The 14421-nt window shown below is 34.8% G+C and overlaps 1 protein-coding gene across 1 annotated transcript; it reads right to left on the bottom strand.

The window, feature by feature from the left end:
- Window positions 1-1860: 1860 nt before the first annotated feature.
- Window positions 1861-12992, bottom strand: LOC128048993 (oxidized low-density lipoprotein receptor 1-like). The gene is made up of 8 exons (XM_052641498.1): window positions 12959-12992; window positions 12447-12560; window positions 10264-10362; window positions 9298-9417; window positions 7804-7875; window positions 7517-7668; window positions 5012-5115; window positions 1861-1990 (listed from the first exon to the last, which is right to left on the bottom strand). The coding sequence occupies exons 1-8, from the start codon at window positions 12990-12992 to the stop codon at window positions 1861-1863; spliced, it is 825 nt and encodes a 274-aa protein (XP_052497458.1).
- Window positions 12993-14421: the final 1429 nt, after the last annotated feature.

The following is a 14421-nucleotide window of genomic DNA, read 5'->3' as shown; positions in this document are numbered from 1 at the left end:
TTGCCATCATTATTTATAATAAAAATACCTTTAAATCATACAATGTTTCACAGTTTATAAGAAACTTCAAGTTTTCCTTCTCATCTGAAATAGTAGCTAACATCTACTGGACACATTCTTGTCTTTCTCCTAAATGCCTCAAACAGATGATCCTGCCTCATCTTCAAACAACTATGAGCTTCAGCTATTATCCCCATCTTGTAAATTAAGAAACTGAGGCTCATAGAATAACTGGCAGAATCTTAGGTATACTGATAGTGCAGTAGAAGTATTTGAGTCCAGATGGCTCAGACGGTAAAGCGTCTGCCTGCAATGTGGGAGACCTGGGTTCGATCCCTGGATTGGGAAGATCCCCTGGAGAAGGAAATGGCAACCCACTCCAGTACCCTTGCCTGGAAAATCCCATGGGTGGAGGAGCTAGTAGGCTACAGTCAATGGGATCACAAAGAGTCAGACACGACTGAGTGACTTCACTTTCTTTTCTGGTCTATTATCTCTTACAGCAAAACCCTCTCTACCGTACCTGTGACAATAAATCATATGTTATCCTAAATGAAATGAATATTCCTTGATATAAACTTCAAGCTTCAACATTAGGAAGCAATTGAAAAACCCATAAAGAAGACTAAGTGCACAGGACCAGGGTAGTAAGAAGAAAACTAAGAAAGAACAAAAGCTGTGAAAAGTAAAATAATATTGTATCTAAAGATCATAATACTGCTGATGATGATAAAGTGTCAAGAAGAATGAAATAAGTGCCCAGTGAAATTCTACTGATAGATCAAATAGCATGAAATAGAATATTTTATCTCACAAATAACAATTTGAAATAAATTGAATTTATGAATTAAACTTACCGCCTAAAAGAGACACATAAAAAGATTCAAAGTGGGTGAATGAGTGAATAACAGATAATTAGTGTCAAACAAAAGCAGTACCAGTAAAGAAGAGAAAAGAGAAGATGAATAATGACATTCAAAGATGATTGAGAAGTGAAAAAGGACATAATCAGTGTAGAAGTTTTGCTCAAGTACAGTTACTGTGAAAAGAAACCTATAGAAGGAGTGATTAGAAGACATGAATATAACAAATAGATGGAGATGTATGGCTATATTTATGGGTTGAAAGTAATGCTCTTTAAGTGGAAGTGGTTGCATGTAGGCAATGGAGGAATTAATGGCGTAACAACTTGAAACTGTGGGGTTTAGGGGAGAACTGACCCCAGTTCTATTTAAAAATAGCCTTTGGTAGGAAGTTTAACTTTTCTACTAAGATGAGAAGCAAGAAATTTAAGATGCTAAATGAAACTGATATATTGAAAATCTGCTAAGAAGACTTTTGCAAACAGTTTTGAGAAACAGATAACTTTAGCAATTTGTTTTAATTAATTTAAATTTTTTCTGCCTTTTATTATTATTATTCATATTTCTTTGTATTTTTTAAATTTTTGTATGCTATGTTGTAAACCATTTATCACTTATATTCCCCACTATATTTGTTTTACAGGCTTATTTTCATAGGTCACAATTGAAAATAAATAAGTAGATTTTTAAATATAAAAAGACTCCTAAAGACTAAGTATTTATGACAAATATGTTTATTAATTCATTTGTATAATTCTTAAAAAATCAAAAGGTTCTGAGTGTCTGTGCTTTCTGTGCCACTCTGATATTTTTGCTTTAACTCTAGACTCTGGATTCTTCTTTCATGAAGTCATTTATCAATTTCTGCAACAAAAAAAAAAAGAGTTATGAATAATGTAAAGTGACAGTAGAATAAAGACAGGCAGATTGTGAATATGGAATGTTACTGAGATGTGCAAACCTCTTCAGTTTTCTTTTAAGCTTTTTCTTCTGAGTTTTAAGCACAGACAGGCTTCTCACACAGGCACGAGGAAGACACGGTGCAGTTATCTATGTTGACAGTGTGCACACCTGCATACACACATTTCCCCTGGAAATCCATACTTGGCTTTGGTAGACGCCACTCACTGTGTTCAAATAAAGTAACATTACTTTAGAACATGATGTGTGAAATTTATTATACCTGGCACTGTAGGGAATTCAGGAGACTAAAGGCACTCACTCTTCCTCTTTTCAAAGAACTCATACGTTGGTATATATACAAAGAGATAGGCATATGATATGTAAGTTTCACAAAATGTGTTAATTATTGGTAAGTATTGGCTTCCTTGATAGCTCAGTTGGTAAAGAATCTGCTTGCAATGCGGGAGACCCGGGTTCGGTTCCTGGGCCTGGAAGATACCCTGCAGAAGGGAAAGGCTACCCACTCCAGTATTGTGGCCTGGAGAATTCCATGTTCAGTCCATGGGGTCGCAAAGAGTCAGACAGGACTGAGCGACTTTCAATTTTACATTATTGTCCAAAATGTTTGTTCATTTTTTTTCTGTAACAGTTTATGGAAAAATCCAAACAAACTTTTGGCCAACCCAATATTTTATATGTGGGAAAAGGTACACCTGTATAAAGAAGAAGAGACTGCTCCAGCTTGGAAAATTATGGCAATAGCAGGAAAGACAGGACATATGATCTGAGATACAGAATTAAGTTTAAGTGTAGATCAGCACAACAACAATATTGTAAAGCAATTAGCCTCCAATTAAAATAATTAATTTTTTAAAAAAGCAGGTGCATGTACAGTTGCAGCTGGAATGGGAATTCTTTACTTGTAAATATGTTAGATATAAAAGCTAACCAGAATTATTAACAAAATTTAGAATATATATATGTATATATGTATATATATATATATATGCTATGCATGCATGCAGTTAAGTCGCTTCTGTCTTGTCCGACTCTGTGCGACCCCATAGACGGCAGCCCACCAGGCTCCTCTGTCCACAGGATTCTCCAGGCAAGAATACTGGAGTGGGTTGCCATTTCCTTCTCCAATGCATGCATGCATGCTAAGTCGCTTCAGTTGTGTCCGACTCTGTGTGACCCCGTAGACGGCAGCCCACCAGGCTCCTCTGTCCACAGGATTCTCTAGGCAAGAATAATGGAGTGGGTTGCCATTTTTGTATATACATATGTATATACACACATATATATGTATTTGTGTGTGAGAGAGAGCATGTGCATGTATGTGTGTACGGATCCTTGAACAACGTGGATTTCAGCTACTCAGTTCTACTATATGAAGATTTTTTTCAATAGTAAATATTACAGTATTACAGGGTCCATGGCTAGTTTAACATGTAGTTTTAAAGGACCAACTAAAACTTCTAAGCAGATTTTCTTCTACATGGAGGACTTGGTGCCCCTGACCCCCACCCATGCTCTACATTGTTCAAGGATCAACTGTATATGTATTATTCTGGGACAGTTGCCTCTGCTCTGATACATTCATCTCACTTCAATTTATAAAATCACCACTGGTAGAAATGCTAGTGGGCAGATGCTACCAAACATTCTGGTTGAATTTAATCCTTTACTAAAGATCTAGGTTATAAAGAATATTTTAGTTCAATGTCAATAAAATGGCTTTTCATCCACTCTAGAGCAAAACTGTTTGTTTAGTACTATCTGAAAAAAAAGGCAAAGCTTATTTACTGAATTGCTAAAGGCATAGTACAATTCTTTTAAAAATACCAAAGGAACTAGAAAGAAATTCTGAGCTATGTTTGGAAAATTAAATTGCCAAAATAGTTCATATGTTATTTCATTTATTAATTCACCATATCTATTGAATGTTCTATGTTCCAAACATTGTACAAGGTTTGAAGCAGAGTGAACCTTTCAACTCACAAAATTCCAATAATTAAAATGATCAACCATAAAAGTTAAAATAGATTAAAAATTTGATGCATTAGTACAGCAATTTCAGGAAAATATTCACATATGTTTACACAAAAAATATTCATAAAAACTGTGAAATATTTAAGGGACATATATGATGACTAAAATTATTTAAATATTAAATTTTAGTATGTGATAAATGATATTAAAACAAGTGATAAAGGGGAGGGAAGAGGGAGGGGGGTTCAGGATGGGGAACATGTGTATACCTGTGGTGGATTCATGTTGATGTATGGCAAAACCAATACAATATTGTAAAGTAATCAACCTCCAATTAAAATAAATAAATTTATATTAAAAAATGAATAATTTAAGCAGTACTCTGACAATTGATTGCCTAATTGAAATACACATAGAGAGACAGATATAATTACATCTACATTTGAACATACATGTACATGCCTCAGCTTTCTCCTTCACGCCTTTATGTGTTAAGATAAATTTCAAATGAATAAGCAATCTCATTTTATTTAAATGTTAATCATCTGTTCATGTGATAAAAGCAAATAAACTTAAAGAACAAATTATTAAAGGAAAAAAGGAAAGCTGTGCCTGCAAGAGAAGTTACAAACAATATACCAGAAATCTTAAAAGAAATAAAAAGATAAACAGGATAAAACTGTCAAAGGTATTGATATTATAAGTTAGAAGAAAAACAGCCTTACTAAACATCACGATAATATAACCTAACGGAACAAAGTAAAAATAATTGGCTATCAAGATTATCAATCTTACTCTTAGATTGGCACATGCTGATGAAAGAGCCTGAAATATTTTTTCCTGACATAGTTGTCTAAGGCAGTGTTTCTGAATAACAACTGAAAAATATGCCTTTAAAACCAAAAAATAGGCCCAAATTATTTGGATGAGAAATGACCAATCTATACTTGTTCCCAATAAAAATACCAGAGAGGTACTCAGATTCATACTTATGATATTCTTTCCTATAATTATATTTCTTATTTGAAATTGTAATAATTCAGGTCATCTAAGAATAAGGATATACTTACTATTAATTATAAAATATCTAAATGACAATGATTTACAAAATTGCTGACAATATAATATGAAATAACAAAAGCGAGAAGTAAAGAGGACTAAATTTGGTCCCTAATAATCTCTATTTCCTCAAAACTCTTTAGGCCAGACATTGGAACAGGAGTAAGGCATTGGATTATGTAGCAGAAACTTACAGGCCAGAAGGACGAGAACCATCCTCCCACTTCCATTCATTGTCCTCTTCCTTATAAGACAGGCCAAGCCAAGTGTGGTTTACTGCAAGTAACTTCAGAATACACTGCATGGAAACAGAATGCACAAAGCTATTAATGCTAAAAGTCCACTAGACATAAAAATACAAAACTTGTGTCTCAGTTCAGTTCAGTTCAGTCACTCAGTTGTGTCCAACTCTTTGTGACCCCATGAACTGCAGCATGCCAGGCTTCCCTGTCCTGTGTCTAAAATGAATCTAAAAAACTTGTATCTAAAGAATCATTTAAAAAAATGCAGTATATATATGCCCACTGATAAACACTGAAAACATATTTGAGTTCTTCAGTGTCTGTGCATTTTCTCAAGCCAGGAATTAAACACACACACACACACACACACAAAGAAAGTTAATCATTTTGTTTGTTTGTTTTTTAGCTTAGTCCCAGTAATGAAAAGGGTTTTTATTTCCTCAGTGTATTTTAGAAATATTTAAGTTGTAAAAAGAAAGGGCACAGTGTTAACTGTATTTTAATTCATCTACTTTTTTTAACTTGCACAGTTTTTTTAAATTTATTGCACAAATACATGCACTTGGTTTTAGAAGTCAAGTGATGCGAAATATATATATATAGTATATATGTATACGTATATATATATATATATTTAGCCATTCCTCTTTCACTAAATGCCTTTCTCCAGAGGCAATTTGTCCTATGACTTCCTATTTTATAAAGCCAGAATTTTTAGTCTCATGCTCTATTTTCTCACCTCCTGTCTCCTTTTGATATAGCTACTTCATAATTTTTGGCTTGTGTTTCAATACTTTTCAGTTCAGTTCAATTGCTTGGTCATGTCCAACTCTTTGTGACCCCATGAATCGCAGCACTCCAGGCCTCCCTGTCCATCACCAACTCCCGGAGTCCACCCAAACCCATGTCCATTGAGTCGGCGACGCCATCCGGCCATCTCATCCTCTGTTGTCCCCTTCTCCTCCTGCCCCCAGTCCTTCCCAGCATCAGGGTCTTTTCCAATGAGCCAACTCTTCACATGACATGGCCAAAGTATTGGAGTTTCAGCTTCAGCATCAGTCCTTCCAATGAACACCTAGGACTGATCTCCTTTAGGATGGACTGGTTGAATCTCCTTGCAGTCCATGGGACTCTCAAGAGTCTTCCCCAACATCACAGTTCAAAAGCATCAGTTCTTCGGTGCTCAGCTTTCTTCACAGTCCAACTCTCACATCCATACATGACCACTGGAAAAGCCATAGCCTTGACTAGACGGACCTTTGTTGGCAAAGTAATATCTCTGCTTTTCAATATGCTATCTAGGTTGGTCATAACTTTCCTTCCAAGGAGTAAACGTCTTTTAATTTCATGGCTGTAATCACCATCTGCAGTGATTTTGGAGCCCCCCCAAAATAAAGTCTGACACTGTTTCCACTGTTTCCCCATCTATTTCCCATGAAGTGATGGGACCAGATGCCATGATCTTCATTTTCTGAATGTTACGCTTTAAGCCAACTTTTTCACTCTCCACCTTCGCTTTCATCAAGAGGCTTTTTAGTTCCTCTTCACTTTCTGCCATGAGGGTGGTGTCACCTGCATATCTGAGGGTTAATATTATTATTTTTTTATCCAAATAGTAAGTAATGATCTAACAGAAAATTTTCTATTGAAGAGGACACCAAACCAATATATGAATCACTTTTTTTTTTTTTTAACATTTATTCAACTCTGTGCCTGTTCTTAGAGCTTGAGATATATCATTGAACAAAAATGAGAAAAATCCCTGCTTTGGGGGGTTGTAGGCCAGATAGAAGTTAACAACATACATATAAATGATATGATATATAAGAAGGTGACAAGTGCTATGAAAATTAGAACAGGGTAAGAATGCCCACAAGTACAGTGGAGTGGTCGAGGGGTGGGGTGGGCACTGATACACAGGTTGCAATTTTAAGTAGGAGTGTCAGGGCAGGTCTCATTAAGAAGGTGACAAGTGTATAAACAGTTGAAGGAAATGAAGTAGTTCACCATGGTTGTACCAGAGAGAAGAATATTACATGCAGTGAAGTGAAAGTATTAGTTGCTCAGTCATGTTGGACTCTTTGGAACCTCAAGGACTATAACCTACCAGGTTCCTCTGTCCATGGAATTCTCCAGACAAGAATACTGGAGTGGATTGCCATTCCCTTCTCTAGGGGATCTTCTCAACCCAGGGATAGAACCTAGGTCTCTTGCACTGCAGGCAGATTCTTTACCCTCTGAGACACCAGGGAAGAGGGAACAGCAAATGCCGTTTCCGCAATGAATGCATGTGTGTATGTTAGGAAAGAAAGGTGGGGCACTCAAGGGAAAGAAGAGTGGAAATGCAACAGGAGAGTGCCCCTTACCCTGGTTTCAGAGCTGCCGGTGAGCCCTTCCTTCCACTGGTGGTTACTACACATTTATATCCCAGAAGTAAAGAATGAAATGCAATCTCACCATCAATCTACTCCTTTCTGTCTTTAAAAATGTAGCATTCAAAGAGACACAAAGCTCTGAACACTCCGACCAAGAAACCGTTTTCACAGTCTGGTGGTAGCAGTGGTCTCTGTGTTGCACCCAGTGACTCAGAGGAGATCCACACCCGTCTCCTAGGAAAGAAAATATAAATCAGAGCCCACAGACCCTCCCAAACAAGGCCTTATGTCTTCACACTCCCTGCTTAAAAGAATGAGGTCATTATTAAAAATTATTGTCAACTCAGAATTGTGTCACTTCCAAATTACCTCCTTTTGCATTTAGTTGTTGTAGAGCCTCAGTCATATTCTCATTCTGGTTTTGGAGCTTCTCTAGGATTTCTATATAAGACAAGACTTCACATTAGAGATCACCACACATTTCATCTGATTTTGTACTGTTTCAAGAGTCATAATAATAACAATGGTCCAGAGGCACAGTGTGCAAATAGTTTTAGTTCAGTTCCCTTCCCTACTTAATTAGCTTCATCTCTGCCTGAAGTAATTAAGTTCTTAGAAATTAGCCTTTAAAAATGCACAATTTAGTGATTATAGTCAGCAGTACTGTATTATAAGCTCAAAATTGCTAAAGGAATAGATCTCAATTATTGTCAGCACAAAAAACGAATTGACAACTTGTGTCATAATAAAGGCATAAGCTAATGCTATTATAGTAACCATATTGCGATACACAAATGTTTCAAAACCACATGTTGTACAGCTCAAATTACACAAAGTTTTGCAATACATCTTGTAAAGTAAAAAAATTAATAAATAAATTTGAAAAATAAATAAATAAAATTAAAAATAAAAGTATACTGATGAAAAATTAAAAAAAATTACACACAGTTATGCATTAATCACATTTCAATAAAAAAAGAAACTGGGCTTTTAGCATGATGAATCACTAATGGACTCTCAGGTTGTTCATTTAATTATTCAATATAGGTTCAATATCTCAAAGGAAAAAACTAACATTTTAATGCAAGGCCTTTGTAAAATACTTATCTACACTATTTTTATATTAAAATTTAATTAGCATAAAAGGAGCCTTATGATAATTATTATAAACACCCCTTCCTTAGGAGGCACTTACAAACTGTGAAAATGCCATTGATTTCCAGATATTTGTATTCTTCCATTTTCATGCTCCCTGAACATTTTGCACATACCTCTACTGCACACTTTGAAACTTTTGTTTATGTTTGGTTTATATATTTTCTCTAAGCTTCCCAAGGGCAAGGTTCATATTGTATTTATCACTGATCACCAGCCAAGTGGCTGGCACCTGGTGTGCATTGACTAAATGTGAATGCTTAACTGAGTAAACAAGTTAGTCAACTAATACAAGAGGATATATTTGGTAAATATGGGACTCCTGCAGTTTCAGAAGATCAATGAAGAATTAAAAAAAAAAATGCCATCAAAACCACCATGCTGCTGTATAAACTCCTTTTTTATTATATGAAGTGAAGAAGTGAAGTCGCTTAGTCATGTCCGACTTTTTGCGACCCTGTGTACTGTAGCCCACCAGGCTCCTCTGTCCATGGGATTCTCCAGGCAAGAATACTGGATTGGGTTGTCATTTTCTTCTCCATGGGAAATTCCCTACCCAGAGATCGAACCCAGGACTCCCACATTGCAGGCAGATGCTTTAACCTCTGAGACACCAGGGAAGCCCTTTTTATCCAATCATTTTACGGCTGCAACAAGAAAAACAGTCTAGCATTCTGTAAAGATAATTTGTTCTAGTTCTAAAATTACCTTCATTTTGGTCAAGAACTTTTTGAACCTGAAGAAATATTTCCTCTTTGTTTTCAAAAGACTCAATCCATTGGTTAAGGCTCTTCATCTTGCTCTCTGATTCCTGAACACTTTGAAAATCTAGAACAAGAATTCCAGATAAGTATAAAACACATGCTCAGTTATGAAATGGTAGAGAGATTGTGAAGCTTAATTTTTATAACATTTCCTTAATAAAATTCCCAACAAATGTTTTAACAACTAAAATAAGATATTTAACCAAATATGTTTTCATTTATCCACTGTTACTTTTAAAGTCTACACCTAAATCTAGAATATCATCCTAATTCCTTGTAAGATTGAACATATGCTTATATTAACAGAACAATGCTTCAGCTGATTAAAACAGATGACAACTACAAAAGCCAAGTCTCAAATAAATCTTGTGGCATCATGACTTGATGTAATGTGTAGAATTTCACTTTCTAATCAAATCTTAAAATTCTGAATTTCAAACTAACATTATCAATGTGAAAACACTATACTTAAATAGTTGTGAACAATTTTAATACTAATTAGAATATTCTGTTGATCTAATTTATGATGCTGGCTAAATGGGCAGTATGAAGAAATAGTAAAAGAAGTTACTGTTTATTTTCAGAGTAAAGATGTTACACATTCACTCAGCTTGATATCTTAGTAGGTTGTAATCTTCAAAATAATACAGAATAAATCACTACTATTAATATCTACTGCAGTAATTTCAATAATATAATCTCCTTGGGAAAAAATGATTATTGAGAGCTCACAAGGTTAAATTCATTCATAAAATAAAAAGTGTAATATTTTTATATCATTTTTTTCTGTTCTCCATTCAGTATGGCAATGAAACATTTAGCAAAAACTATTATCTGGAAATGATTTAAAGAAACATGATAATCTGACAAACAGCCTATTACTTCTTTTTCTCCAATTAATTGGACTTACAGTGGTAACCAAAGAATCCACACAGCATCAAAAGCAGCAGGCTGAAGATTCCCAGGATCACAGGAATTATTCCATAGAGAGAGAAGGAAAAACGAGAAGCTAAGAAACAGAGTGAGTGAAAAATCAGAGATGAAGTAAGCTCCTGTTATTTGAAAGATTAATATCATTATTTTAATGTTATTGGTTAAGTGCTGTATATTTTATGAAAAATAATACCCAATGTGTTGAATTACTATAAAGTATTAGGCTGAATAAGAGAGGCAAAAATATTTCAGAGGAATTACAGAAAATAATTAATGTAGCAGACCTGATTTCTATCTTGAAAGGCCTGCTTACAAGGTTGGCCATGGCTGGGATCTGGAAACCTAGATTTCAGTAGAGTTTCCACAACTACTAATTGTTAGGAATGGCTCACCTTGTCTTCTCTGTTTGTACAAACAGTATAGCTTTGCTTCTCTTTGGGAAGTCTGGAATTTTGTTACATGCCAACCAGATGCTACCTATGGGATTAACTCCCTAATAAATACTCTGAGCATTGATTCTCTAATGAGTTTCCCTGGTTGTCAACATTTGACACATTGTCATGATGTATTGCTGGGGGAATTCCTGTGACCCGTGTGACTCTACTGGGAGAGGAGTCTAGGAAGGTTGAGCCTGGTCTTCCCCACACTTCACTTCATGCACCTTTCCCCTTTGCTGATTATGTGTGTTATCCTTCCATTGTCATAAATCTCAGCTACAAGTGCAACTCTATAGGGTCCTGTGAGTTCTCCTAGTGAATCATTAAACCTGAGCATATCTTTGGGGACTTACAGTGCAGGTAAAAAATTTACATACAGGTATTATTAAAATTATCCTTAAATATTAAGTACAAACTTTCAATTCAGACTACATTACCCTCATTAATATAATCAGATAGAGAAGTGCTTATCTATATTAAATCGGTGCTATTATTAAGATAGAACTCTTTTTTTTTAAACTTGATGACCTGTAGTAGATTCCCTTGATGTGTGCGCGCTAAGTCACTTCAGTCATGTCGGACTCTTTGCCACCCTATGGACTGTAGCGCATCAGGCTCCTCTGTCCATGAGATTCTCCAGGGAAGAATACTGGAGTGGGTTATCATCCCTCCTCCAAGGAATCTTCCTGACCCAGGGTACCTGAATCTCTTACATCTCCTGCATTGGCAAGCAGGTTCTTTACCACTAGTACCACCTGGGAAGCCCCATTCATAAAGAATTACAGTAAATCTTAATGACTGTTTTAAAGGGACAATATTTGGTTTTAGATGAAAAATACCTATAATTTACTCAATTTCACAAAAGTATATGCTTCATCCCCACATTCTAGAAATTAAACTTTCAGAGATCATTGTTAATAGTCTTTTGTTGGTAAGTTTATTTCCCTCCAAAACAAATGTATAAACTCTAGTGTTAAAAAACGTATTTCTTTTTTTTTTTTTTTTTGTACTTCAAAAACAAAGAATTGTACTTTTGAAACAAAATGAAAAGCTCCCATAAACAAAGAATAGTTATTTTTATAACTAATATCCAAATCATTTATTTAACTTTCTGTATAATATAACCTGGTGGTTATCAACCAGAGGAAAGTTTAACCCCCAGAGGACAATATTAAATATTTGGAAACATTCTTGATGTGATAATTGAGGGTCAGGCAGTACTGACATCTAGTGCATAGATGTCAAAAAGATGCTAAACATCCTACAATCACTAACCAATGCCCCATAACCAAGAGTCGTCTAGCCCAAAATGTCCTTAGAGCTGAGGTTGAGAAACTCTCCTCTATTAAATGATGTTGGTTAATTACGATCAAAAAGAGGCATCATGCAATAGGGTTTTATCTTTCTTTGTCTTTTTTACAAATTTTCTGAGTTTTAAACCTTAATCAAGTTCTCTGTTTCATGTAAGAAAACAATTCTAAATTTGGACCATGGCTTCTTCCGTCTTTAACTATGCTTCTTCATATATGAAAACTTCACAACTCTGCCAGAAAATACGCTTTTGTTTTACTCCTATATATGTTCTAAACATTCTCGTCTCTATATTTTTTCTAAATTTTAAAATTTCCAAATAGTAACAATTAGAGAAACATAAAATGGAAGGTGTACCTAAAGATAACAAAGAGAGACCATAAATGAATGAACTCTAGTGTCTCTACTTTACCGTCCACATTGGTGTGCTCAGGAATTGGGCCCCATTCATCCTCAGGAGGAGGAGGAAGGGCGAGAGATGGTTCCAAGTCCACAATAGGGATGGTCTCTGTCTGCTCTGTATTTTCTTTTAACACAGAAAATATATCATAACTTTACAACTTTGTAAAACAAATGAGATTAGAATTTGAGAACCTTACTATGTCCAAAGATCCCTAGAAATACAAACATTATAGAAATAAAATCAAAGATACTCAAATCACATTTCCACTCAACAGCCCATCCAGCTTCCCAATACTTTTAGGAAAGTATTTAAGCTGGTTGATTACACTTTGGACCGAGTCAAGAAATAAGATAATTATTTTTTAAAATATATTTAAAAGCACTCTTTCAGGTAATCTGGGAAATGTTACAAATATAATGCTCCTAGAATAATCACAACTAGCATTATATCAAATAAAAACAACCAAAATTGTATTTTCATTAAAATGGCATAGGTCATTTAGATTTAAAAAGAAAAAATACCTGGAGGTTGTTCACAGTCTGAAGCATCTGACATTCTAGAGCCTTTTGGATTATTTATTTATCCCAAGTGTGAAGTAGAGCTTACAAAGATGTTCGCAGGTGAATGAAGAGTTATTTCTTCCACTTTCTTCCTAGAGTTGATGAGAAGACCACACATAGCCTCAGGTGGGGCAGCTACTTACATTTCATACAACTGTATGAAACTAACTAAATTTGGCAAAAAAAAAAAAAAACCAAAACCCCACAGAGGAAATGTGAATCTATAACTGGATATTTTCTAATAGGTATACAGAAATAAAGTCACCCCTACTTAACTAAACCATATACAACAAGCCTTTAAGTATCATCTGGTTTATTTAGCTAATAGTCCATCACTCCAGAAATTAATTAGGAAAAGCCACTATCATAAATAATATAACTGAGTATTCTAAAGTGAAATGTTTCATGAAACTTGAGTATTAGAAAAAGGAATAACACTGGAAATGACATCTGTTCATCAAAGGTAAATTTAAATGACTGCCTATATAGAATGGCACTTGAAGATGGAAATCACAAAATAAAATCTGTATGTCCAAATAGTGACAGACTGGCTTAAAGTTTTTTGATACTACCCCCACCACCCAACTTTGTTTCAAAGGGAAAGCAACTTCTATTCATATAAATATGGTTGGGTTAGCCACTGAAATAAACCTTTTACTCTTCACTGCTCAACTGAAAAAAAATTCAGTATTTTCAGTGGGAATAAATAGATACTGTACACAAACAAAAATAGACATAAGATTTTTCTCATTGGGTTTATAACCTCATAGAAACTATGTTCAAGTCTGGTTGAAACCACACACGATACCTCAGATACAGGCAGTGGTAATAAGTTTCCCATCCTCCTATATCCAGTTCAGATCAAATGGTTTTACAAGTAATCCTAAAATAGATCCCATTTTATCTTTTAATGTATGAAACTAAAAAGATTATTATAACTTTACTTTTCAAAGATCTCAGTAAAGCCAGGAATGGAGAAAGCAGAGACTTCATAAAAAATATTCTACACTGACTTTCTGCCTATATTGTAATTCAATTTTATTTTGTTTACTTTCTAACTCTATATTTAAAAATCTGATTGTGTTGCTTTGGGTCAGGATTCAGGTAAGTCGGAAAAAAGCAAAAGTATTAATCGTTAATGTGTGAATATCACTTATAAGCCAATATTATAATATTATATGGGCATACACAATATCCTATTCTTGGGTAGTTCTATTATATTAGCATGAAATAAATTTTACTGTACTATAGCCCTGTGATATTAACCACCTCTCCACTTGGGTGGTTATATATCCAGGTGTTTCAAAAAGAGAACACTTTAAAGAATAGTTAGAAGGAAGGTTCTAATATGTTTTGTTATGTTTAGGAGCAAAAACCAAGTAGCAAAGTAGTGGGCATTTATAATAGCATATAAAAAAGGGAAA

This window comes from Budorcas taxicolor, chromosome 5, assembly GCF_023091745.1.
Source record: "Budorcas taxicolor isolate Tak-1 chromosome 5, Takin1.1, whole genome shotgun sequence".
NCBI lineage: Eukaryota > Metazoa > Chordata > Mammalia > Artiodactyla > Bovidae > Budorcas > Budorcas taxicolor.
The sequence above is the reverse complement of the archived record's forward strand: the minus strand, read 5'-3'. Positions and strand labels throughout refer to the sequence as shown.